This window comes from Vombatus ursinus, unplaced genomic scaffold (genome assembly GCF_900497805.2).
Source record: "Vombatus ursinus unplaced genomic scaffold, bare-nosed wombat genome assembly UNPS02014789.1, whole genome shotgun sequence".
In the NCBI taxonomy this organism is placed as follows: Eukaryota; Metazoa; Chordata; class Mammalia; order Diprotodontia; family Vombatidae; genus Vombatus; species Vombatus ursinus.
In genome coordinates this window covers 12692596-12718568 of record NW_020954567.1, presented here as the reverse complement: position 1 = coordinate 12718568, position 25973 = coordinate 12692596, and the positions used below count along the sequence as shown (strand labels likewise).

The 25973-nt window shown below is 37.9% G+C and overlaps 2 protein-coding genes across 2 annotated transcripts in view; one reads left to right on the top strand and one right to left on the bottom strand.

The window, feature by feature from the left end:
• CENPL (centromere protein L) overlaps positions 1 to 1588 on the top strand; it is a 28468-nt gene extending 26880 nt beyond the window's left edge. The window contains exon 5 of the mRNA XM_027868503.1: positions 922 to 1588. Coding sequence (XP_027724304.1) covers positions 922 to 993 — 72 coding nt within the window. The 3' untranslated portion in view covers positions 994 to 1588. The remainder of the gene's footprint in view (positions 1 to 921) is intronic.
• A 2801-nt stretch (positions 1589 to 4389) lies between these two features.
• KLHL20 (kelch like family member 20) overlaps positions 4390 to 25973 on the bottom strand; it is a 58951-nt gene continuing 37367 nt past the window's right edge. The window contains exons 7-12 of the mRNA XM_027868557.1: positions 20474 to 20657; positions 16399 to 16542; positions 14878 to 15011; positions 13406 to 13614; positions 9753 to 9859; positions 4390 to 6223 (exon numbers count right to left, since the gene is read on the bottom strand). Coding sequence (XP_027724358.1) covers positions 6139 to 6223; positions 9753 to 9859; positions 13406 to 13614; positions 14878 to 15011; positions 16399 to 16542; positions 20474 to 20657 — 863 coding nt within the window. The 3' untranslated portion in view covers positions 4390 to 6138. The remainder of the gene's footprint in view (positions 6224 to 9752; positions 9860 to 13405; positions 13615 to 14877; positions 15012 to 16398; positions 16543 to 20473; positions 20658 to 25973) is intronic.

Sequence of the window (25973 nt, the reverse complement as noted above, 5' to 3'; positions counted from 1 at the left end):
CATTTTCTTCTTCCTCAGAATCTGATTGTTTCTGCTTCATGATGCTGTCTCCATTTGATGTGGATAGGTAAGAGTCAACAAAGTCAAGAAACTTTTTGGTGAATAATCAGAAACTGAAGTAAAGGGTTGTGACTTCCAAAATGGTCTTTTCCCCTCTAATTCCGTTTTTATTACAGACAGTACTTTTTCCTTAGGAGATCTTGGCTTCTAACTATATCTTCCTTCTTCTACTACATCTTATGTGGGGAGATCACCTCAACCTCTTTAAGCTATGTCTCTCAGTTACCAGGATGGATTTAGCTTTTTTGGCTCCCACAACAGAAATGTTGCGTGCTACTAAGATCATCATATCTTTTTTATACAAAGTGTTATCTAGTCTTCTTGTACTTGTGAAGTTGATTTCTTTTGTACACAAGTACAAGAATTTACATTTATTTTTGTTTAGTTTCACTTGATTTAGTGCTCTAGCCTGTCAAAATATTTTCGTATCCTGAATCTGTCATTCAGTTTACCTATCCCTTCTAGCTTTGTGTCATCTGCAGATTTGATGAATATGCCATTCATGGTTTTATCCAAGTCGTTGGCAGAAACTTGGAACAGTACAAGGCTAACACAGGTCCTTGGGCTTCTGCATGAGCACTTCTGCCATGACGACATTGAACCATTGACAATTACTCATCCCATTCACCTATACCAAAGGTCTAATCCCTTCATTAGTCCTCACACATTTTATACAGGAAAAAAGATTTTCTCATGGTCATAATCAAGTATAAAAAATAATGCTGTTTACCTCTAGTTTGTTTAATAATGGTAACATTCTAGCAATCAGTGTGACGTAAAGTTGGTATTATAATTCAAATAAAATGCTTTTTGACATTTCTTTTGTTATAGTTTAACCTTAAACATTTCTTTCTTTTGCAGATTCTTTGTAGCAAATATCTGATTGGAGTATTGGCATTTCTGACAGAACTGGCAATTTTTCAAATTGAGTGACTTTATGTGGACTACACACATTGTGGATTGATTATATGCCATTTTTGCCAGTAAGCTGTTAGGCTGAAATGGGTCAGGTATGTGAGCTGTGCCGTTGCCTGAAGTGGCCATAGCTTTTCACGTCCATCATGGTGCCTGAGGAGTGGTCTCAGTGGGGAAGTCTAACAAGGAGCCAGAAGAATGGAGAGAGTAGGAGTGGTTGTTACAGGCAGGCACGTGCTGGTTTGTCAGACAAGGTAGCCTTCAATGCCGGCTTTTCTAGCACCACTGGACAGTGCTGATTTTCATCGTACGTCATCCTTTTTTATTTCATTTGAAGTCCTCTTAAAATTGGCGTGGGACGCTAAAACAAGTCTTTCTAATTACATATGAAAGCTGAAGCCCAATTGGCATCTTGGATTCATCTAGTTAGTTTTGTCCATTAAAAAAACTTTCCCTAGACATTTTAGTTCATTTTCCTGGAGTGCAATAAAAGCATTCACTGAGGAAAAGCAAGAGGGGATGGATTAATGTGCAAAACTTTAGCTGCTAATCTGCTTTGTAATGACTTTAATTATTTTGCACTGTTGAATTAAATATGCATATTTTAATATGACGTAAAGTGTTTGGTTTTAAAATGGTAGGTCTCTTTTCCTTTAAGGTTTCGATTGTTATCTCTTTTATGGAGAGAGACAGCATGGGTATATTGGATTTAGATTCAGAAGACCCGAGTTGTTCAAATTCTGATTTTGTTGTTTCATACCTGCGAGAGCTTGAACAAACTGCTTTTCTTCTATAAACCTGTTTCCTCATCTGTAAAATATAGGGGTTGAACTTATCAACTGAGATAGTATCTGTACAGTGCTGATCACAGTAGCTGGCACAAAATACAAAATAGGCCCTAAATAAATGCTTATTCCCTTCTACTTCCCCTTGATAATCTTAAAGGTTTTTCTAGCTCTAAATCTTATTCTTTGTAGAAAGTGGGAAGGGAAGCTTTGTTTCTAGCATGGTAGGATTGAGATCTTTTAGTCCAAACCTAGCCTCATGAAATTATATAACGTTTAATTTAGTATTGAAACCTATGCCCTCTGACTGCAGATCCAGGTTTCTTTTCCTTCTGTACTACTCTACATCTCTAGGGCTTAGACCTGGAAGGGACCTTAGAGATCACTTAATCCAACTCCTTATTTTACAGTGTCACTTAGCTAGATCTGCTCTTCTTACTGAGGAAGCCTCCAAACCTTTCTAGGAGAAGAGCTTTTTATTAGCAGGAAGCCCCTATCTGGTTAAAGGATGGTTGTTTCTTTGAATATGTCTGATCCTATGGAAGAAAAACTTGATTTCTTACAGGGTGCTTGTGAAATATACTATACAAGATTATCTTCATATTAGAACCTTTATAGGATTAACTCCCTGAAGACTGGAAGATAAAAGACAACCAATACCAGTGCCCTAATCTGGGCCTGCTTTCTCCAGCTGGGCATTCATACATGCTTCTCTCATGGGGAATAGTTGTAAGGACATGTATGACCTAGCATGTTCTACTCTACCTTTCTTCACTAGTTGGCGATTGTTATAGGTAGCACTTTATTGATACTCAGTTTGGAGAAGAGATTTGCCACCTATTAAACACAAAGAGCAAGACAGCAATGCACGTTTTAGATGATTTGAAGGGGCTGCTTTTCCCAAAGGACTTAGTCACTAATACCTCAGGCTTTACAAGTTCATGTGTATTTCCTGTCAATCAGCTTAGATGGCATCACAGAATGTTTTTATGTAACAGAATCACTATATTTTGCCACCTGCATTGTAATACCCACTGAGGAAGATGCCATCATTTTTCTAATTATACACATGTGATTCAATTCATTAAATGTTTATTGAGCATTTAAATGTGAAATCTGCCCAACAGCCAATGAATTAATACACTGTTGATGGATTTAAGCTCTTAGAAGGCAGGAATTGTTGTATTTTTGCCTTTCTTTATATGTCCAGCACTTAGAACTGTGCTGGCACATAACAAGTGCTTGTTGATTGTTGAAAGTAAACCACACTACCACTGATTTTCTTGAAGTCATTCACGTAGAATCCAGCTCTCACAAGCTATTTACAGGACAGAGGGGAAGAGTTTCCCCGGCCTTTCTTCTTCCCCTTAATTTTCAAGTCTCTTCCACTTCTCTCTTCTCCCTGTCTTTTTTCTATTTCCTTTTGTTTTGTTTTTTTCTTCTTTTCTCTTTCTCATCTGCTCAAACCTAGACCTTTAAAAGGTTCCCACTCTTCCCCCCACTGCCTCCTTCAATAGCACACGCAGCCACCACTATTTCACAACCTTTGGCCCTAAGCAAATTTTATTGGGGATTTGGGGGAGAGGCAGAGTAGGTACTCATCCTTTCCCTTCTTCACCAAAGAAGCTTGGTTATGGTTGAGAAAATGTTGCTATGTACAAGTAGTTCACAGGTGGATGCACAGAATACTACATGGCTGACCATTTCATCTTTCTAAAGAGGCAACTTTGTCTCTTTGCCAGATTCCTACCACAGCTGGGGAGAAAAAAAAATGTTGGATTAGGGGTGTGTGTGTGTGTGTGTGTGTTTGTGTGCATGTATGTCAATATACATGCACACACATATGTTAGTACATATAAGATAAACTGTTTTGCATTATGGTATCTTTTGTTTTGTGGAATGGATGTATACCAGGAAAGATGGCTGTAAAGAAATCTTATTTCTAAATTAACACCCACTATAAATTAAAAAAGAAAAAAAAGAAAAAAAAAGAAATGCATTTCCAAAGACAAGAATCGATTGATAGGCTCGCTGAAGACTTTGGGTGAAGAAGAGTCTGAAGTGGTAGACGGTGCACTTTCCCAGATCCGGGTCCTGTGACATGTTTCTGAAGCCTGGGGATTCCCTAATTCTAGCAACTCTTAGGATTTTGTTCCTCTCCTCTGAACAGAAGCACTATCAATAGGTCTGGACGGTACTGGACATTTTGCTACCAGATGCTGCAAATGCACACATGATGCATTCTAGAAGGAAAAACCCTTAAGTCAGAAACCTTAGGTTATGTAATATGAATATATTTCCTATTAATCAACACCGTATATAGTTCAATTAAAACAAGAGATTCATGCAATCTATTGTGGTATCTTGTTCCTGACAGTGTTTCAAGTTATAATCATTTTCTGAACTCCTACACTGGGAAAAAGCTTACAGAGGTGAGGATTAATGCTATCTCAACCTATGTTAAACTATATAATTAAGCTTCCTAATTTTGGCTGATAATTCTCTTATTTCTTTAAATTTAAATTACTCACATCTGAAATGTGAAGACAATCTATGAGGCACATCAATAAGGAAGTGGAAAGCAGCTAGACAGCTATACTGGTCACTAAACCAAAAAAGGAACAAGCACTAAACAGCATTAAAGAAATTTATTAAGGTAAACACTATTTTTTTTTAACAAGTTACTCATGCTAGAAAAAGCATAAATGATACATGTAAACAACTGTTTACCAAATACTTCTTTTTTTCTTGTAAAGGTGCAAATGATTTTCGAATGTAAACACAAGAGTTGCCAACCATTTTTGTTGGGGGAAAAAAAGGGATGGTCATTCACTTTTGTTGTCATCATGGAAGTCTTATTCCAAGACTTTCATATCAAGCACATGAATAAGGAAACAAGGAAAAAACCCAGAAGAAATGAGGGTTTTTCATCATTGCTTTTCCTTTTCACTAACCTTACATGCTTAGCTCTTCACCAGCGAGGATGAAGATAACAGTGTGTAGCATTACACAACAAACACAATATTGTTAGTCAGATGCCTCAATTGGTTTTCGCTCACTAACATGTACTCTGTTACACAAACTGCAGAATCCCATCTCGTTGCAGGCTGGCCTCAGCCTCTCCAGTCCTCCGCACTAAGTGGAAGGACTTGCATAACAGTGTTCACTGAGGGGGAGATGCCAACTCTCCCTGGTGGTCCGTGTAGTGATAAGGAAATAGAAAGCAAAGTTGCTTCAGTCTGCAATGCTTTTGAGCAAGAACTCTTGCAGAGTTTGCAGATGATTCTGCAGGGTTCTCCAGGCAGTACAGGAGGGTCCCCTAACTGGCTTTTTAGAGGCACTGAGCAGAGCTCTAGTTCTAGCAGAAAAACCTAGGAGGAATATTGTTTTAAAAAGACTGTAATAAAAGCAGTCAATGAACAACAAGTTCACATAGGAAAACAAGAATCAAGTTGTCACTGAAGAAAATTGCAGCATTTGAGAGTCTAGACTTCTTTTATTGACTTAACATTCCTTTTTGACTTCTAATGTTTAAAAACGAGTTGTTTTTTTTTTAAGACTTTCAAGTCATGTGGAACTTCATATAAGTAAGAAGGCTGACTACTTAATGTATTCTGGATAACTATTTTTTGCAATTGTGATTCTTAGGAGCTGATCCATCATATATAGTTTTAGAATTGGAATACTCAGGAAAAAATAGGTTATATGTAGTCTTACCTCCCCAAATGAGCATTTTCAAAGTCAATCACTTTAAAATTACAATTATGGGTGTTGCTGTTTATCTTTTTTTCTTCCTTTTTAGGTGATAAGTACAAAGAAAACTATATAACAAAAGAAAACAAAAAATAAATATTCTTCTGCACATTGTCAAAAACTTTTGTGCAAAGGTGGCATCATGTAGGTCAAGTACTTTTTTTCTGAAGCTTTCTGTAAATAAGGCAAAAGCAATGTTTTCAGTATCATTTTCCACTTTTGCCCACTCCACACTACAGTTTCCACTATGTGGAAAACCATTTCATTTCATCTTGGAAGAGGCAACTTGTTCCCTTTGCCAGACTCCCAATGCACCTTTTGGTTCTGGGGTCTTGCTTATGCTGGAGTGCTCTGAAGGTTTTTTGCTCAAAAAGCATATAAGGTATGTAAAAAATTAAAACATAAGCAAAGCTTCAACGTGTTGGGAAGAGTCCAGCCAATGTAGTTTCCAATAGCTGCTTTTTCAGAAAAGTCACTGGATTTATATTTCCACATTGAGGCACCGGCAAAGAATAAAATTTGATCTGTTTTCAAGAACCTCATACAGCTCCAAAGTCAATGAGTCTTTCTACTAGACACACAGGCATATATGTGAACGAGAACCACAGGGCTTCCTCACAGACGCTTACCATATGTGAGACTCACAATGTGTCATTTTAATCACACCTACACCACCCCCTAGCCGACGATAATTCATACCACCATATAACCTGCAAAAAAAGAAATAGTGTTAGATTTTCTAACAGTTCAATCTTTGTTCAAAAACCAGCCACATAAAACCAGCACAAGATAACAAATCAGTCAAAAACGTTTACTGAGCATATAAATTTCTCTGGTGTGACATACCTTATAGTTAAAAATGAAAAACAAAATATGGCAAGGTATAACTTTGGGGCTTTCTCCACTCAAATTCTATTTTAAAAATAATTAGTCCATCACTCAGTCAATATGCCTTCGTCAATTGTCTATCACACACTAGATACTCTGCTAGGCAATGGAGGATTTAAAACCAAAAATGAAACAGAACAAAAACCTCTATGATTAAAAAAAACCAAACCCAAGTCCAAGGTGAGTAATCACTCATTGCTGGTATCCTAGGTTGCCCTGAGAGGGGCATGTCCAGAATACCAGATGTGATAGTGATTCATCTGTTGAGGTCACAGGTCCTGAGGAACTTGTTCTGTTTAGAACCCTACGCCTTATAGGACATCAATGGGAGAGTCTCAAAGGGAACAGTGAGAAGGGCAAGGGGACTGGAAGCCACACTGTACAAAAACCAACTCAAGAAATTACAGTTATTGAGCCTGGAGGAGAGAAGACTCTGGGGAACATGGATTTGTCTTTGAGCACCTGACAGGATGTTGAATGGAAGAAGTATTAAAAATGTATTCAGAAACAGGGTCAAAGGGTAGAAACTGCTGGGAGGCAAAAGATCTAGTTTTGACCTAAGGAAAAACTGAAAGCTGTTTAAAAGAAAAAGTTGCTGCTTCTCTAGGGATCAAGGGAAGGCTGGGTAACTGATTGCTCCTGACAAGACGCTATGGCGAGGATCCCACGCAGGTTCCATTTGGTTTTATGGCCTCTGAGATTCCCCCCAACTCTTAAGTTTCTGTGACAGACTAAATCACCATTACCCATTTCAGTTTGCTGGCCATCCAGCTTTTCAACCTAAGAAGAGGACGGAGGAACCATATTTTAGGACTATGAGATCAAAAGTAAAAAAGCTCAATGGTTCCACAAAGCATACAATATTCCAAGTATGCCAAACTCCAAGCAGATTGTTTCTTTTTTCTTTTCTTAATCTGAAATACTAAAACAGATGCTGCTACATTTATAACTTTGGAGAGAAATCTGGTCTCTCTTAGGTCCTCTAAACTGACTAGTATAATTTTCCTCTTTTTTTTTTTTTTGAAGAGATTGGTGCTGATGAAAAAAAAAAAGAAAGCAGTGGTGAAGAGACTATGAGAGAAGGAGGATTACAAGAATTATGAGGGCAAAATTCTCTTGGGTCTAGTGCAGAAAGGCTGAACCTAGAACCAGTCACTGGAAACATACCACTGTCCCAGGAAGAGCCTCTGAAGATCAGGTCAGAGCAGCTGGCACAGCTGACATGCTGAGTAACAGAGTTTTCAGCCTTCTTCCTTCTCACTTTCTTACCAGATCTTACATAACTCTGCAGCCCACACAGGGCCCGGCATGTGGTGGATACTCAATAAATTTGCTGAATGAATGAGCGAATTAATTCATATCAAGGGGAAACATCTAAATCAGCACTTTTTGTATTAGTCTAGTACATTCACTATTTTTTCTTTGTAGAGATTACAGCACCTGGTAATACCTGGTTACAGGTTTTAGCAATTTTTTTTTGCATGTCATAGTTTAGTAAGCAGGCTAAATTAAATCAAATCCCTACCAAAGAAGCACACTTTGGGAGTTCTTCGCAAAATAGTTTAGCACAGGGTTCAAATAATGGGAGGAAGTATTTGATATAAGTGAACTCTTAAAAACAAATAGTAATTATAAAAATTCGTGCCAGTCCAATGCATATGACACTAATTTCTTTCCACATGATCTGACAGATTTCTAAAGAAATAAATCTACAAAGATAATTATTTTAAAACTATCTGCCAATTAATATAAGCAACCAGTCTAAAGTAGCTTAAGTTGAAAGAGTGTTGTTTTCAATAATTTACTGTCCAAACTTGTTCAGTTTACAAGTGACAGAGGCAGAACAGTGCAGTATAAAGGCTAGGTGACTTGTAAGGTTCTTTCAAGCATTAAATTCTATGACCCAATGATGTCTAATCTTGCTACTACAGAAAGGACAGTGTCTAAAACAGATGGATCCACCCAACCATCTGTAAGAAGAAGCATTTCCATAGAACAGAACACAGAACTTTTAAAAGATTTTTTTTTTTGCTTTTTGGTGAGGCAATTGGGGTTAAGTGACTTGCCCAGGGTCACACAGCTAGTAAGTGTCAAGTGTCTGAAGCTGGATTTGAACTCAGGTCTGACTGCAAGGCCAGAGCTCTATCCACTTTGCCACTTAGTGGCCCCTTGTGATAAGTATTTATAAAAATCAGATAGGATCTCTCAGATGATCCTAAAGCATTTCACAAATTTAACTTGGGAAATGTGGGAGGCAGCTTGGTATGGCAGAAAGAGCACTAGTCTTGGAGTCAACAAAACATGGATTCAAATATTGGCTCTGACACTTACTGGTTATGTCATCTTGGGCAAGCCACTTCACCTAAGCTTCAGCTTTGTCATCTATATAGTGGGATGGTAATACTTGCACTGACCTCATGGATTGAAGGTGCTTTAGAAACATTCGAGGGCTCCTTTTTTACACATGTAGAAACTCAGCTGCGCATAAGATCATGGAATTAAATGGTAGAATCAATGGAAAAATTTGGATGACTTCCCAAAGAGTCCTTATCCAACATTTCCCTCTAAAAACCTAAAACCCATGATGAAAAGAAATACCTCACAGTAAGGGAAAGCAAGTCACTTAAGCTCATGTCTTCATTTCCCCATCTGTAAACACAAAGTGGACTGGGAAATCAGGAGATCTGGTTTCTATTCCCAAATCTATTAATTATTTTACCAGAAGTCATTTAATGTCTCTGCGTCTCAGTTTCTTCATCTATAAAATAAGCAAGTTGGATTAGAGGGCCTCAGAGCTTTAAAATCATAATTCTATGAATATATAATGAAATATTTTTTAGGATATTATCTGTGGAATCATAGAGAGTTATTATAATCTGATTATGTGTAAAAGTTGTCCAAATACTTTGGCAAAATGGCATCATATAGATTCAAGGCAACATTGATATTGCAACGAAAAACTTTGGATTATTTCTTTCTGTGACTAGAGTTACATTGCAAAGGAGCAAATACCTGAAGAACTAATGTCAGGAACTTTATTACTCTATCAAAAATTTTTCTAACTAGGAGGAAGGATCTATAATATAAGATTAAGAAATGACTACCTCAAATGATATAAAGACACAAAGATTTTAAAGCTAGATCACTTAACCATTTCATTTCAAAGGAGGTTCAAATCAAATCAAATTAAATGCTATGTTACTAGTCTTTTTCCAATGAACTCCAAAAGGAACAAGTTCTTGACTCAATTATTTAAGATTTTTTCAGATCACATGTTATCTCATGTTCATATAAAGACCCAAGTTTGCTGTGAATGAAAGAGATGATTTTTCAGGACAGCTTAAAGATTACCTCCATGTGTTAGCATCAGGATCAAAAACTTCAATTGTCTTCAAATATGTTGTACCATCAAAACCTCCTACTGCCATAAGCTGTCCATTCACTACTGCAAGGCCAACCTACAGGGAAAAAACATAAACGCTATTCAGGAGACAGAAAGTCATAGTAAATTTTAAATTGGTCTTCCTAATTAGATTGGTCTTTTTAAGCTCTATGATAAAATGAGATAATGTATAAAAAAGTGCTTTGAAAGCCTGAAAGGGTTACATGAATATCAACTATTATATTTATCATTATTAATTAGTATTCAATAAGAGGCAGCAGTGGAAAGTGGGTTGGCCTCCAAGTCAGAAAAACCTGGGTTCAAATCGTGCCTCTGATATGCACTCTTTATGTGACCATTGTTAAATCATTTAATATCATGCAACACTCTCAGACTATAAAATGTATTACAGTTGTATTGGTATGGGGACATTCTTTATCTGAACTTCCATATACTGATGAAATCACAGGCTTAGATCAAAAAATACTGTTCAAATTCACTTGAATCCCTTCACTCACATGCAGTCATTTTCAGTTTAATTGTATATAAATAGAAAAGGAAATGGGTAAGTCCATAAATCTATTGTTAAATGACCAAATCTAGAAAATTACACTGATTTTAAAAAAAATGTCAGAAAAAGTCAACATCTCCCAAAACATTTATTAATATTCAGATGGAAGAAAATGATTTAATATAAGATTATTTAGGAATCTCACTCACTGGGAAAATATAATCAACTGAATACAATAATAATATCAAAAGGAATAGATAAGCTGGAGAGTATCTACAGAATGGCAACTAGGATGGTAAAAGACCTTGAGTTCATGCCATTTAAGGACTAGCTGAAGAAATTGGGGACATTTAGCCTGAAGCAGAAAAGACGGGGTAGAGGGAGGTAGTAGTTATCTTTAAGTATTTGATGGGATGACAAATGGAAGAAGGATTTGCTTTGTTCTGAAAGTTATAATGAGGCAAATTTAGATTTGAGTAAAGGAAAGGTTCAGCTATCCAAAATGGAATTTGCTGACTCGGTAGATCCTCCATCATTGGAACTCTATAAGCAGAGGCTGAATGACCACTTTTTAGCTAAGTTATAGGGAAGAATTCTTTTCTGGGGCTATGGTTTGGATTAGATGGTTGAGAATATTTTCAATTCTGAAATTCTCTGAATTTAAGCCAAAAGATTGTTCATTAGTTATAGGTAATATGAGTCAATAGTTGATATTTCCACTCTAGTTACTATAATGCTTGAGCTTTGTTGATATTTTAGTTTATTATTAGTGCAATCTAGTATTCACTCATGCTAGCTTAAAATAACTTTTTCTTTGTTTCTGCTATCCTCCCCCTTCTCTGCCCTGGCCACTATGGAACTCACCTGCAATCTTTCTGGCCAACGTCCCCTTCTTACCCTTTATGGCTGGACAATGGTCCCCTATTCCTACTCTTCTCGAGGGAAACCAGAATTCCCAGTGCTCTCTGGGGCCCTTTTAGGCCCATTTGCCCCCATCTGTAGAGGCTGCTACACTCCCTGCAGGGACGACACACTGATTTAGGCCTTTTCATCTATCCTACAGCTAAGCTCTCCTTATGTGTCATCTCCTTTAATTAGAACATGAACTTCTTGAGAGCAGGGAACTGTCTTTTCTCTTTGTATCTCTAGCAAAGGGCTCAGCACATAGTAAACACTTAATAAATGAATTTTTATTCATTCATTCACTGATGACCTCCTCAACTCACACGAGTTAAATGTTCTTTTCTGTGCAGATGACTGTTAAGTCTATATGTGTAGCCCTAGTCTTTCTCCTGACTTCTGGGCCTGCGTCACCAACTACCTCGTGGACAGTTTGAGATGGATATTCCAAAAACATTTCAAACTCAACATGGTCAAGACAGAATTCATTATCTTTTCTCTAAAAACTGCTTCTCTTTCAAACTTCCCTATTTCTGTTGAAGGCACCAACATTCTTCCAGTCTCCCAATCTTAGCTGGCATCTTCATCAACTCCTCTCCTTCACCACACCTATTACTTTTTAGCCTAAGTTGCTAAATCTTGCAAAATTTCCCCCCCACATTAACATCTGCCATACTTGAACCATTCTCACTATTCCCATGGCCACATCTCTAGTTCAGGCTATCATTACCCCTGACATGAATTAACTGTAGTAGACTCCTCCCTGGTCTCTCTGCCTCCATTCTCTTTCCTATCCAACTCATCCTCCACATATCTACCAAAGTGATTTTCCTAAAGGGCAGGTCTGACCACGCCACTTCCCTACTCAGTAAAGTTTAGTGGCTCTCCATTGCCTCTAGGATCCTCTGTCTGGCATTTAAATTCCCTCACAACCTGGTCCAAAACTGTAATATCTTTATTACATATTACTCCCTTTCCCACACTCTATGGTTCTACTAAACTGGCCATCTTGCTATTCCTCACACAGGACACTCCGTCTCCCACCTCCCTGCCTTTGTACTGGTTGTTCCTCACACCTGGAAGGCATTCCCTCTTCACCAACATCTCTTAGAATCCTCTGTTCCTTCAACATTCAGCTCAAGCTCTACCTTCTATATGAAGTCTTTCCTGATTCCCACAACTGCTAGTGTCCCTCCTCCCCAAACTACCTGGCATTTGCTTTGAATATATTCTGTGCACGCTCCCCACCCCAATACATAATGTCCTAGTAGGAGCATATGAGCTCTTTAAGCACAGGGCATGGAACACAGTAGGTGCTCAATAAATGTTTTTTAACTGGTAGGACTGGTAGCAGGAAGATGCTATTTCTGTCTTAATAACACCTGGATTTGCATAGCAGTGGATAGAGCACAGGTCCTGGAGGACGCAAGGCTAAATTAAAAAATGACCTCAGATACTTACTAGCTCTGTGATTCTGGGCAAGTCACATAACTGCTGTCTGCCTCAGTTTCCTCAACTGTAAAATGGGGATAATAATATAGCACTGACCTCAGAGGGTTGTTGTGAGGAGTGAATGAGATAATATTTATAGAGTGCTTAGTACAGCACTTTAGTAAAGCACATAGCAGGAACATAATAAATGCTTGGTCCCTTCCTGTTCTCTTTGAAGTAAGTCTGGGATTAAAAAAAGTACTAAAAATATACCAGAATGAACGTATGCTGTACCTGAACTTCTAGAAGTCACCTTTATTCAGGGCTATGTCTCATTCAACAAATCTTCCAAGTCAACCTGATCTGGACCTGTACGCCTAGAATGGACTGGAATAAAACTGACTCCTGGAGATGGGTGGTGTCTTGTACTTGCCTTTTGGTGGCTTAATCATAGGAGTATAGAGTATATTGCTATAATGGTTACAGATAGAATTAGGGTGGGAGAAAGAAGTAGTTGAAGATAACCTACAAAGTGGGAAAAGATACAAAACATTAAAAATAAACTCAATTTTCTAACTGTGATAATTCAATACTATAAGTTTTAGCTGGTGACAAAAGTACACAAAACAAAACCTGCAATAAACTAAACAATTAAGTAATAGCAATCTACAGCCTCCATTCTACTACAATATACTTTAAAGGAGATCAGATTTTTCCAACAGACTAAATGTTTTCCTGATAATTCTCAAAAAAGAAGCCAGTCAGATCCCTGGCACTTACTCCACTTCGGCGGGATGTCATGGCCACCACCGGAGACCACTGATTGGTTCTAGGGTTGTATCTCTCAGCACTGCTGAGCTCGGTGGTGTCATCTCTGCCTCCTACTGCATAGATCATGTCCTGATACACTGCACAGCCGAGGTGTTTCCGACGGGTCCCCATAGGGGCTATTGTGTGCCAGCGGTTTTCCTGAGGGTTGTAGCGCTCCACTGCAGGGGAAATAAAATCATTAAGGGATTCCTCAAACATTTCCACCTCTTCAGTATATATTGCCAGTGGACCTTTGTAAGCCCAAATCACTGTAACTTCAATGCTTTATGGTTTTAAATAAGGCAAATTCTTAATAGGAAGCCCAGATATTAGTCTTCCCCCATGTTACACTCTTAAATATAGCAAACTACTTACTATTGGGCAGTTATGGAAAGTCACCTCTAATAATGTGGAATATCACATATTTTTCCAACTGAGGGATCTCTTTTTGGTTTATTCTAACATCTGTTTTCCATTATAATATTGAAATGTTCCAATCATCTCTTGCTCACAGTAGTCTTACTCCTCATGTCAGGGAAGACAAACAGAGAATAATAACAGGCTCAGGAAAAAAATGTTCTCTGAGTCTGGGACCGGGAATGATTAAAATCACCAGCTCTTATCAATAGTGACTATCTGTTTTCTTGGATAGTGATATGAGGAATGGATTAATGCAAAGAATTTCTTTGGAAATGTGACCAAGTTAAAGAAATTATCCTAGGGCAGCTAGGTGGTGCAGTGCATAGAGCTCCAGCCTTGGAGACAGGAGGACCTGAGTTCAAATCTGGCCTCAGACACTTGACACTTAACTAGTTGTGTGACCCTGGGCAAGTCACTTAACCCCAATTGCCTAAGCCAAAAAAAAAAAAAAAAAAAGAAAAAGAAAAAAAAAGAAATTATCCTATTCTTGTTTTCCATAGCTGTCTAATAGCTTGGAAAGAAAAGAAGAATGAACACTTTGGGTAGAAGGCTAAAATTGTAGAATTTAGGGAAATTTAGGGAATGCCAGGGGATAAACAGCCATCTGCTCGGTGTGCAGAGGGTAACTGCTACTCTTGCTATTTTAGAACAAGGAAAGGAAGCTTCAATAACTTGTTTGTAGAGAAGTTCTGCCTAGGGCAGTTAGGCAGTAGTACAGTGGGCCTGGAGACAGGAAGATCTGAGTTCAAATTCTGCCTCAAACACTTAGTAGCTGTATGACCCTGGGCAAGTCACATAATCTCAGCTTGCCTCAATTTCCTCATCTGTAAAGCGGGATAATAATAGCACCTGCCTGTCAGCGTTGTTGGGAGAATCAAATGAGACAAGTGTAAAGTGCCAAGCACAGTGTGTGCCACATAGCAAGTGCTATACATTAGCCACTGTTACTGTTATTAGTGGTGGCATGTTGGCAACTTTTTCATCTGTTTTAAGGAAGGAGTCAAATCTTAGAAAGGACTAACCTGTATTGAGAGGAGATGTCCCGTCAGAGCCACCCACAGCATATAAAAACCCTCCTAACACAGCCACCGCCACTCCGAGTCTCCTGGTACTCATGGAAGCTACTCGAGTCCACTTATTCTCCTTTGGGTCATATCTGTAGTAAGAAAATATAAAGACCAGGTGTACATTCTGATTAAGAGGGAGCTTTTTTTTTTTGGCAGGAACTACATTACACCAAAGATCCTTGAAGATATATTTTTGCTTATTGTCAAATACAGTTAAACTATTAACATTTTAATTAGCTGTTGAGAAAAAATCGTGTGGATTTATGTCACAGTAGGAATGAAATATAAGTAGAAAATGGTGAAAATTCATTTAGTGTTAACATTTATAGAGCTCTAAGGTAGACAGGTGGTGCAGTGGATAGAGCACCAGTCCTGGAGACAGAACGACCTGAGTTTAAATGTGACCTCAGAAACTTACCGGCTGTGTGATCCTGGGCAAGTCACTTAGCCCTGTTTGCCTGTTTCCTCATTGTAAAATAACCTGGAGAAGGAAATGGCAAACCACTCCAGTATCTTTACCAAAAAAACCTCAAATGGGATCACGAAGAGTTGGACACAACTAAAATGAGTGAACAAAGACCAGGGGAAAAAAAAAAAAAGACAACCGTGTGTAAGGCAGCATAGGGAGCTACAAAAGGGAATATTAGAATTAGCCCTAGATGTAGAGGAAGAAAGAACATACTACACATAAATATAAAGCTATTTCCATAAAACTACAAAGATTTCAAGAAAGGAAAATATACGAATAAATGCTTGCTAACATGGAGATAATGAACTCACTTTATATAACTGCAGAAAGAATGCAGAGTAGATGACAGGACTGGTTAACTAGGGGGATGAGAATTATGTTTAGCAATATTCTTTTAATGATCCCCAAGTTCCTCCCTGAAACAAAGGTTCATTTTTAAAATCCCAACATTGTTTTGTTGTTGTTATGAGAGTGAATCATGAAACACTACGGTCTCTGAACAAATGAAATTAAGAATCATCCTAAGCACAATGGAGAGTCAAATGGTGGGCATGAGCAGGGGATAACACATTAAAAACAAGGAATTACAAAGAAGTGGTACAAACAATGTCAGAAGAGAAATATATGAATGAAAAGAGGGATGGACTAATTAGATGGTGAGAATGAAGGACAACTAATAGACACTTAGCAGGCTCTATTAATATCCTTACAATGTGGAGTTGTCTTAAAAAGTAGTAGAGTTTCAGATTAACTGAACATTTTTCCTGTTCGTCTTTTTAAAAATGCACTTAACATTTCCCTGATTACTCCAAATCTATATGTAATAGCTTCTTTTAAAAGATTTCTACATTTCTTTCCATTCAGAAATTTATTTTATTTTAAGAATGTAAGATCCCTGAGTGTAGAGACAGTTTTGCTTTTTCTTTGTATAAAAAGGCCCAGTGCTTGGCACACAGTAAGCAATTAATAATTGCTTGATTCATTTAAAATTATTTTTGAAAAATCACCTCTCAACAATATTGAGACAAGAGACGCCATCTTGTCCACCCACAGCATACAGATAACCTCCAAGAACTGCTACTCCAACACTAGTCCTGCAAGTGCTGGTAGGGGCCACATCGCTGCTCCACTGATTTGTTTTTGGATCATACCTGTCAAAATAAATCAACAACTGAGTTTAGTTTACCCTGCAAGTACTGGAAACCTTAGAGTAATTTACAGATTCTTGTCAAAGGGGATACACATGATGATATTTACTTTTTTCTAAAGCTTTCTGTAAGTTTATAATGTCTAAAACAATGTCCACTAGGAAGTCCAGTTTTATTAATGATTTCTGGAAACATGGTACAATTCAGAATCTACATTTTGAAAGCTGGATAATAACAGATAACATTTATATAATACTTTAAGTTTGGAAGATGCTTTTATCTCATTGGATACACTGGATTATTCTACACTAGAATTCAGAATAGAACTGAGTAGTACAGTGCATACAGTCAGTGCTAGACTTGGAGTCAGGAAGGCCTGAGTCCAAATTCTTTCTCAGATACTTACTAGATTTGTGATCTTGGGGAAATTATTTAATATGTTAGTCTCAGTTTCCACATCTGTAAAATGGAGATAATAAAAGCACCTACCGCGCAGGGTTGCTGTAAGGATCAAGTAAATTAAGATAAATGAGATAATGCAAATCTTAAAATGCTACACAAATACTATCACTTGGAAAGGTGAAGAACCATTACAGACTACAGAGATAAATGGAAAAGTAAGTGATAAAAATCAAAGGAGTTTGTTTAGATGCAAGACTAAAGACTAAGACTAAATTCTTGGCAACTGATTGGCTATTGGGAAAAAAAGTCAAAAATTACTCTGAGGTTTTAAGCATGAAGAACCAGCAAAATGGTGATGTAGTTAACAGAAGCAAAGAAGGCAACAGGAGGTATAGATTTTAGGGAAAAGTAATTAGTTAAATTTCAGACATAGTGATTTTGGGTAGAAATGTCTAGCAGACAGCTGAAAATGTGGGTCTGAAGCTCAGGACATAGGTAGGAATTGTAGATATAAGATACGCAACATCTTCACAGACAGCTGAATGGATGAAACGGACAAAGTGTAAAGAGGGAAGATTGAGCCTAGAACTTTTGATTAATGTCTACAATAAGACGGTGAGAGAAGGAAGAAGAGCCAGAAGATAGATGGAGTATATCTGGCATGGAGTTATAATCAAAGAGATTCCTTATAAATAATGTAGTCCCTCAGATGTTTGTTTTTGTAGATGACGCTGTGCTGACTGCATCAAGCCATGGTATTACATAACTTCCTAAAAAAAAAGATCTATAACTGTCTCTACACTCAGAGATCTTACATTCTAAAATAAAATAAGTTTCTGAAACTCTAAAGTGTTTTCCTAATTAGCCACATAGGAAAAACTAAGTGGATGAAAAAACCTATTGTTCAGACTACAAAATGTAGTGGTACAATCTTTACAATTTGTCTACCAGTAAATAGAGATCTTGTACAACACAAATGGACAATGAGAGGGCCTAATACCGAACAGAACAGGCTGAACTAGCTTTAGGATATTGTAGAATCTTTTTTAATATCCCCCAAGCTCTTCCCTGAAACTAAGACCCATTTTTTTAACACCTTTTTTTTTTTTTCTGGTGATGTTATATGGTTGTGAGTAATGGAACACTAGTCTCTGAAAACCAGAAATTAATCACCCAAAGGGGGAACGAAGAGTCAAATGTTGGGTATGAGCAGACTGTAACATATTACAAACAAGGAATTTGTAACTCTTTGGAATTGTAAAGGAAAATTACAAAGGCAAATTAGCACAAAGGATATTATAAGAGAAGTGAAGGGCTAAAAAAAGAAGATTGTTATGAGGTCAAGGTGAAGGATAATGGACAGCTCATATGCCATACTGGTCTCCTTATGACTGTAGGCAAAACTGAAATAGGAACCTAGGACACTGACTTGATCCCCATGGCAAAGCTATGAGAAGACATGGAGTAGATTCACACAGGATGGGTAGCCATGGATGGCTGTAATTGGTATCATTAGAGGAAATGCTGACATTGATAACAGATAACAGATGCATTTGAGAACTGCATAAAGAGTCAACTCTCTTAAAATGCTTGTTTTGGAAATGCAAATTTGTTCTAATGAGACTGATATATTAGGGAACATTTTTGAGCAGAATGTGAATTTCAAGTTTGCTTTTGTGCAATTTCTTCTGCACCTTTTACCTTTTCCAGAGAAAACTGCACCACAGTAACTTATAAGCTACCACCCTTCCGGTACTCACTTCCACAAGCAGATTTCAGGGCTCTGTCAAGGTAAAGTGCCATCCATATTTATTATGTATCTTCTGATGAAGGAGGCAGATCAGAAGGGCAGGTTTAAACCTCCCCCTCCTTCCAGAGGCCTACAGTTGTGGTCTACCCAACTCGTGCAAAACTTCTATCAGCCTGGATAGATGGGACACAGGTCAAGCAGCACATTGAGGCTATGGATGCCACCAGTATTTATTATAGTATTTATTTATTTCTTAAGCATTTAAGATGTATGAAACTATTTTTATTAGGTTGCTATCTTTTTCTGTGTCATTTTCAAAGTTTTTGAGTGTTGTACCCCAACCTCATTTTCCCCATAAGCCTTTTTTTTTAATTGTGCGATTCTGCACAGTGAGGTGCTTTTTGGGAACAAATATGTCATGCTATAGCAGAACTATATACTCAAGAAACTTACAATTTGGATAGTGCTTTAGTACTTTGAGAAAGACTAAGAAAGGTTTTTTTAGGACAGGGAAGATATGAGCTTGTTTATAGGTAGAGGGAAAAGAAATAAAAAGAAAGGTAGGAGCAAAGGCGGTAAGAAAGAATCTGCAAAAGAATAACAGATTAAGTCGATCCTAAAAAAGGTGGGAATGGATAGGGACAAGAGCAAAAGTGTTAAGGAGAAAGGTCGACTGCTTTGAGATAGGATGGCAGAAGGATAGAAAGGGTGAAGGGTGAAAGGGTGAAGATACAAAAAAGTTTTAAGTCATAGAAGCAAAGAGTTGAATGAGATGGCCTTCATATTCTCTATAATGTAGAAGTGAGTTCATCTACTGAATACCAGCAGCATGGTCTGGGGTTTAAATAGAGTGGAAAAGTATAGCATAATCATTGGAGGGAATAAAGAAAGGGAGAGAAGGCAAGACTATTTCATTTTCTGTTTCTGTATCTTTGGTGCCTAGCATGGTGCCTTGCACTCTGTAAAGATTTAGTAAGTGTTGAATTGAAGTGGCAGTGAGAATTCAGGTGGACCCAATCAACACAGCTTGCTAATTTAATCCAGGATATTCTATGTCCTCTAAGAATGAACAGAAAAAGCAGAGATGGCAGGGGTGCCAGAGGGTTGAGAACCCGCAGAAAGTTGAAGGGGCAAAAGATTTTAAGATGACTAACAAAGGCATTGCTGAATGTTGAGCAATCATGGCGAGTGAAACCAGAAGCGGGCTGACAGACCTGATGAGGAAGATAAAGAGATAAAGGTCTAGAGGTTGCAGTGAGAACAAACCATAGGTTTAAGAGGATGAGGGAATATGATTGCATGTGCACAGAAAGCTGCGGTCAGAAAGGAGAATTTTAGAGTTCAAGATTTTAAAGGCCAATTAAAGGTTGTTTACAAAAACGTAGTGATTTTAATATAACAGGAACAACGCTAAAGTAGGAACTGTTAACATCTATTGCTTAAATTCATGGAAAGACTGAATTTCAGACCAAATATGTACAATCAGCAGCAAGGTGGTGCGGTGAATAAAGCACTGGGCATGGAGTCAGGAAGACCTGAGTTCAAATCTGGCTTCAGACAATTATGAGCTGTATGACCCTGGGCAAGTCACTTCACCTCTGCTTGCCTCAGTTTCTTCAACTATAAAATAAGGATAATAACAGCACCTCCCTCCCAGGGTTGTCGTAGGGCTCAAATGAGATAATGACTATAAAGCGCTTCACACAAGTGCCTGGCACAGAATAAATTCTATATAAAAGTTATCATTATTAACAGAGGAAAAAAAACCTTGCTTCCACTTACCTTTCAACACTATTGAGATAAGAGGATCCATCATGGCCTCCCACTGCATACAAAAGATCATCAAGAACACTGACTCCAACCCCACAGCGTCGTTTGCTCATTGATGCTACCATTCTCCACTCGTTGGTCTGTGGGTCATATCGTTCCACGCTAGAAATGGCATCCCCACTACACCAGCCACCCACTGAGGGAAACAAAAGAAAAGGAGGGTCAAAAACACAGTTATATCTCTATAACAGAGAAGAAGTCTTTAAATCTTGGCCCAGTGCCAAGTTTAAATGAGAAATATTTTTTTAAAAAAGTTTTTTTTATTATTTAACAAATATCAAATTGTGGCCTTAGCAAAGCTTAATTCTTATCTGGGACGTTCTTGCCCCCAAGTATTTTATATCTTCAAAAGGAGATCAAAGCAGAAATGGGAGTTTATGGCAAAAACCTGTTTTTCTTTCTTTATTCCTATACACAGGTTAATAAATATATTGGCTTTTTTGTTCTAGCTTTTTACCTTCTCTGACCTCAATATCTTGTCTCTTTTCAACATTTCATTTCATCTCATCTCATCTCTGTTCACAATATCTAATACGTACTCTCTCCTCACTTCTACTCTTAAGAATTTCTTGTTTCCTTCAAACATCAGTTAAGATGCTATCTCCCTACACGAAGCCTTTCTTGAAATTATTTTGTACTTATTTACCTGAGTATATGTTGTATTCTCCAGAAGAATATAAGCAGTGTGACCTTGGACAAATCATTTTGGACTCTAAGCTCAGTTTCATTGGTAAAATAGGTATAGCAACAGGGTGGGGATCAAGTGAGATAATGTAGGCAAAACGATTTGTAAATAGAAAGCATTACATGAAGAGAAGTTATTAGTACTACCATTACTTTATTTTACTTTCAAAAACTAAATCGGGAAACCAAATACACTAAATAGATTTAAAGAAAATTTCTAGGCAGGATGATAAATAATATTAATCCTTGAAATACTATTTTGAGATTTATGTAGAAAGTTCCTACAAAACAGGAAGCCCTCCAAAATCTAAAAGTAATTCAGCTGCCAACATTGTGGTTAGTAGCAACAGTGAAATTCTGCCTGCTTACTAGACAGCTTCAAAAGGTAAATCTGGCAAACATTTATTAAGGTAACCGTTAAAAACTGATTTCAATGGGAAGAAATGGTTCAGAATCAAATGAATACTGTTGCATAAACTGTACTTCTAAATCCTCATTTGGAAAAAGGAAGTTTAAAAAAAGATTACTTTCCTGTGGCCTAAGGAGACAAAACAGAAAATGCTGAGCATTCCCAATGCTATGTAGTGACTTAATAAGCACTGTGATCTCCAAAGCAGTAATGGCATAACTGGAAACAGGGCTAGTCAACTTATTATTATTGGTGTTGTTAGCTGAGTGTTGACAGCATACTCAGTAGAGCAAAGTACAGCCAAAGTCACTGCCCTTGGGACTCATCATCTAAGTTTATATGGAATAGAATTATGGAAAAATATTCCTTATAAGGTGGTAAGGGAGTCCTAAAAATGTATGATGTTATCAACTACTTCAAATGGAGCTTTGGACTATACAATTTCCCAAATCATATGATAACAGATTTAGGACAGGAAGGGACCTTAGAGGCCCAGAGAAGAAACGGAACTTGCCCAAGGTCACCCAGGCAGGTAAGGGGCAGAACTGGGATTCACACTCTAAATTCTGAGCTCTTTACACAAAGCCATGATGCTTCCCAACCAACCAACAAACTTTTAATGAGAACCTTTTATGTGCCAGACACTGTTCTGGGAGGTGAAGATAAAAAAGTAAGCCACCAGCACTCTCAGGGAGCTCACATTCTATAACAGGAGAGACAACATGGACACAGATAAGGATATACAAAATAGGTATGAAATGAAAACAAGATAGTTTTGTGAGGGTGGGCACTAGCAGTGAGGACTGGAGGAAATCTGGACAGCTTTGTATTGTATAGAAAGGGGTGCTTGGACTTAGGCTTGAGGGACTCCATTGTATAGAAAGGGGTGCTTGGACTTAGGCTTGAGGGACTCCAAATGGCAGGACATTATAAAAGAATGGAGAACTCAGGGGAGAGACTAGGGCTGGATATGTAGTGGGGATGGAAAGACCTCGGTAAGGGTTCATTCATTTATTTATTTATTTATTTTTGTGATGGGGAAACTTATTTTTAGTCAACAAGGAAGCAATCACTAGATCAGAGATAATCTCTAACTAAAGACTAGAGAGAGAAAGGAAACAAACTGTTGGAGAAGATGGGATGAGAGAGGATGAAGGGACTGGCTTTGGCCAGGAAAAGAGTCATCTCTTTATCAGAGACTGGAGTAAAGGAGGAGGTGATGGTGAAAGAGAAGGGGGTCTTGAGATGTAGCAAGGAGGAGAAGGAGCCCCTGGCTTACAGGTGATAAGCCAGGTTGGCTGGAAAATTGAATGTGGGAAGGGAAACAGAAGCCTAGAAAGATAGGCTGGAGCCAGACAGTGAAAGGCTTTAAACACCAAGCTGAGTACTTTTTATATTAGAGGCAACAGAGAGCCACTAAAGCTTTTATAGCAGGGGAATGATGTCGTCAGATGAGCTTAAGAAACATGGTAGCTGTATGGAAGATTAATCAAAAAGTTGGGGGTCCAGTTAGGAGACTTGCAATAACACAGATGACAGGTGATGAAGGCCTGAACTATAGTGATGGCTGTGTGAGTGGAGAGAAGGAAAAGATGCAAGATATGCTATGGAGGCAGAATGAATAAATAAATTAAAAAGTATTTTTTAAGTACCTACTAGGTAATATGCACTATCCTAGGTGTTGGGGATACAAATACACAAGTGACACAGTGTTTGACCTCAAGGTTCTAATATCCAAATAGGGAAGACAACACATACATGGCAATGATAGCCAGGGAACATAGCTTTGGTCTAGGAAGCCACAGGAATGGAGGGGTGTCAAATGGCAGTCAAATGGCATCTCTTCCAGATGCGAGAGTAGTACTGATTTGATTACTGTTTCCAGAGCAAGAAGTGGAAGAGGATGGAGAGGGTGGGTAGTAAAATATTTGGGATGATGTATAGGCGTTAAGTATGCTCTGGGGCCAGATATACTGGATGAGTTGAGTTTGCATTCACTCATTCATCAAGAAAGGTTAGCCTCAAACTAGCACAAAAAAAACTATAGATTAACTCTCCCCAAGGTGGGCAGAGGGAGGGAAGATATAAAATGTCTGGGGTTGTTGTTTGTCCTTTGTTCTTAAAGAGGACCATGACATCAGGAAAGTGATGTCATAACTTGCAAGTGAATTGGATTTAAGTGAGGGAGGGCTGTGCAAAGTCACTAGCCTCACTTTCTCTTCTGGAGCCATCTAAGTCCAGTGGCAAGCTACAGACCAGGATTACTGGAGATGGCCCCCAAAATGTCTGAGGTGGGTAGATGTGAATGAACAAGACTTGGCAACTGACTGGATGTGAGGGGTAGGGGGTGGGGAAGGGTGAGTGAACAGTCTAGCAGGACTCTAGGGTTTTGAATATGGGTAACTATAAGTATAGTGGTACCCTCAGGAGAAACTGGGAAGTTAGGAAGAGGGAGTGATAGATTTAACAAGGAGCAAAAATGAGTTTTGTTTTGGACATGTTGAATTTGAGATGCCTATAGAACAAGTAGTTGGTGATGTGGGCCTGGATTTTGGGAGAAAAATTATGGCTAAAGCAGAGAGTCATCCGCATTGAGAGCTGATGAAACATTAGAACATTGGGAGGCTGGGAAATTCAGTGGATGATAAATTGATGGTTAACAGTTTAGTATCTAAAATAGGCGTAAAAGAAACATTGTTAAAAGGAGAATGGAATATATAATCTAAGGACAGTGGAGGAGGGGCAGAAGGAGTGAATTTAATATCAATTATCTTCCCTAAGAAATGTTAAGATCTATATGAAAGGTGAAAAGGAAAGAGAAAAAATGGAGGGGTCATGACAGAAAAATTTCATCAATTTTTTTCTTAGAGAAAAATCTATCCCCAATGTGCCAGGAGAGAGAGGGAGAAGACAGCATTACAGCAAGGAAAAAAACTTTATAAGGTCAGAACATATAGAAAAATAGTATTACAAGAAGCATCCTATTTCAAGGATACAGAATTTTAAAAGACCTAAAGAAATTTCAACTTTGTATAAAAAATATTGTAAGCATCCAGGAAGTTTCTGTTAAGAAGCTATTAGCTAGAAAGAATCATCAGTCTTGGTAAGAGAAGGCATTCACTGTGCTCTTCAGAGGAGAGAATACAACAAATAGGAAAGTAGAAAAACAAATAAATAGAAGTCTTTTACCAAGATGAACCATGGAACCACTGATACCTGGGGGCTTAAAAACACAAAGGGTTACCTCTAAGGTCCTTTCTAGCTCTAAATCTATGATCCCATGATTATACCAGGTCCCAGTTATACATAGGATTTGGCTTTGGGAGAAATTTGAGTGAGATGAACTGTCTTATTAAACATCTGAGAGTTGCTATTCATATAAAAAAGAGGTGACAAAGTCAGAAGTTAAAAGTTTGATATTAACAAATACATCTTCTAAACATATTTGGAAGAGTATTAAATTATAGTCCAAGTAGTTGCAAAGTGAAATGGTAGATCATCCTGGATAGAGTCAAAAAAATTATAAAAGTGAGGTTGTATTTAACTAATCCATTTAACAAGCATTTATTAAGTGCATACTCTTTATAATATACTATTTAATTTTGTACTGTAGCACAGTACAGTGTATAAAACACTGGATTTCGAATCAGTAAGACCCAACCTAGAATCTTGCCTCAAGCCCTTATCAGTTGTGTGAACCTGGACAAGCCATGTAACTTCTCATCTGTAAAATGCTAATAATACTGATAGCACCTCATAATATTACTGTGAGAATCAGATGAGGTAATGTAAAAAAGTGAATTGCAAGTGGTATGTAAATGTTAATTGTTGCTATGTGGTTTGAGAGACATGGATTACTCTGGTAATGGTAAACACCTGTTCAGAGGAATAAGTAAAAATTGAAAGTATCACTCTTTAGAAAAGATGGGAATGAGTAGACTAACACATAAAAAACCAGGAATTTCAGAGAGGCAGAGTGATATATATCAAAGAAATGCATAAGCAAAAACAATGGGTTAGTAATGTGAGGTCTAACTAAGGGCTAGCTCCTCTTCTCCAATGGTATCCTCATATTAAGAGAAAATCAGGAGGGTAGGACCCTAGCATGTTGGGTGGGTTTCTTATGGCAAATTTTCATAAACCAGAGTCATACTGGTTGTGACTGGCATTGTATGCCCATGGGTTCAGAGATCCATTTGAGTATAAATGTCTGTTACATGGCAAATGTCTCTATTTATACTTTTAACCTATATTCTCACCCATCCTTTGTTGGTTCCTTTCAGTCTCAGAGAATGAGGCTTTTTTCCTCTATGAAGGACTAACTCTGTCCCCATCTGTCCCACCTCTTCTGTTGCCTTG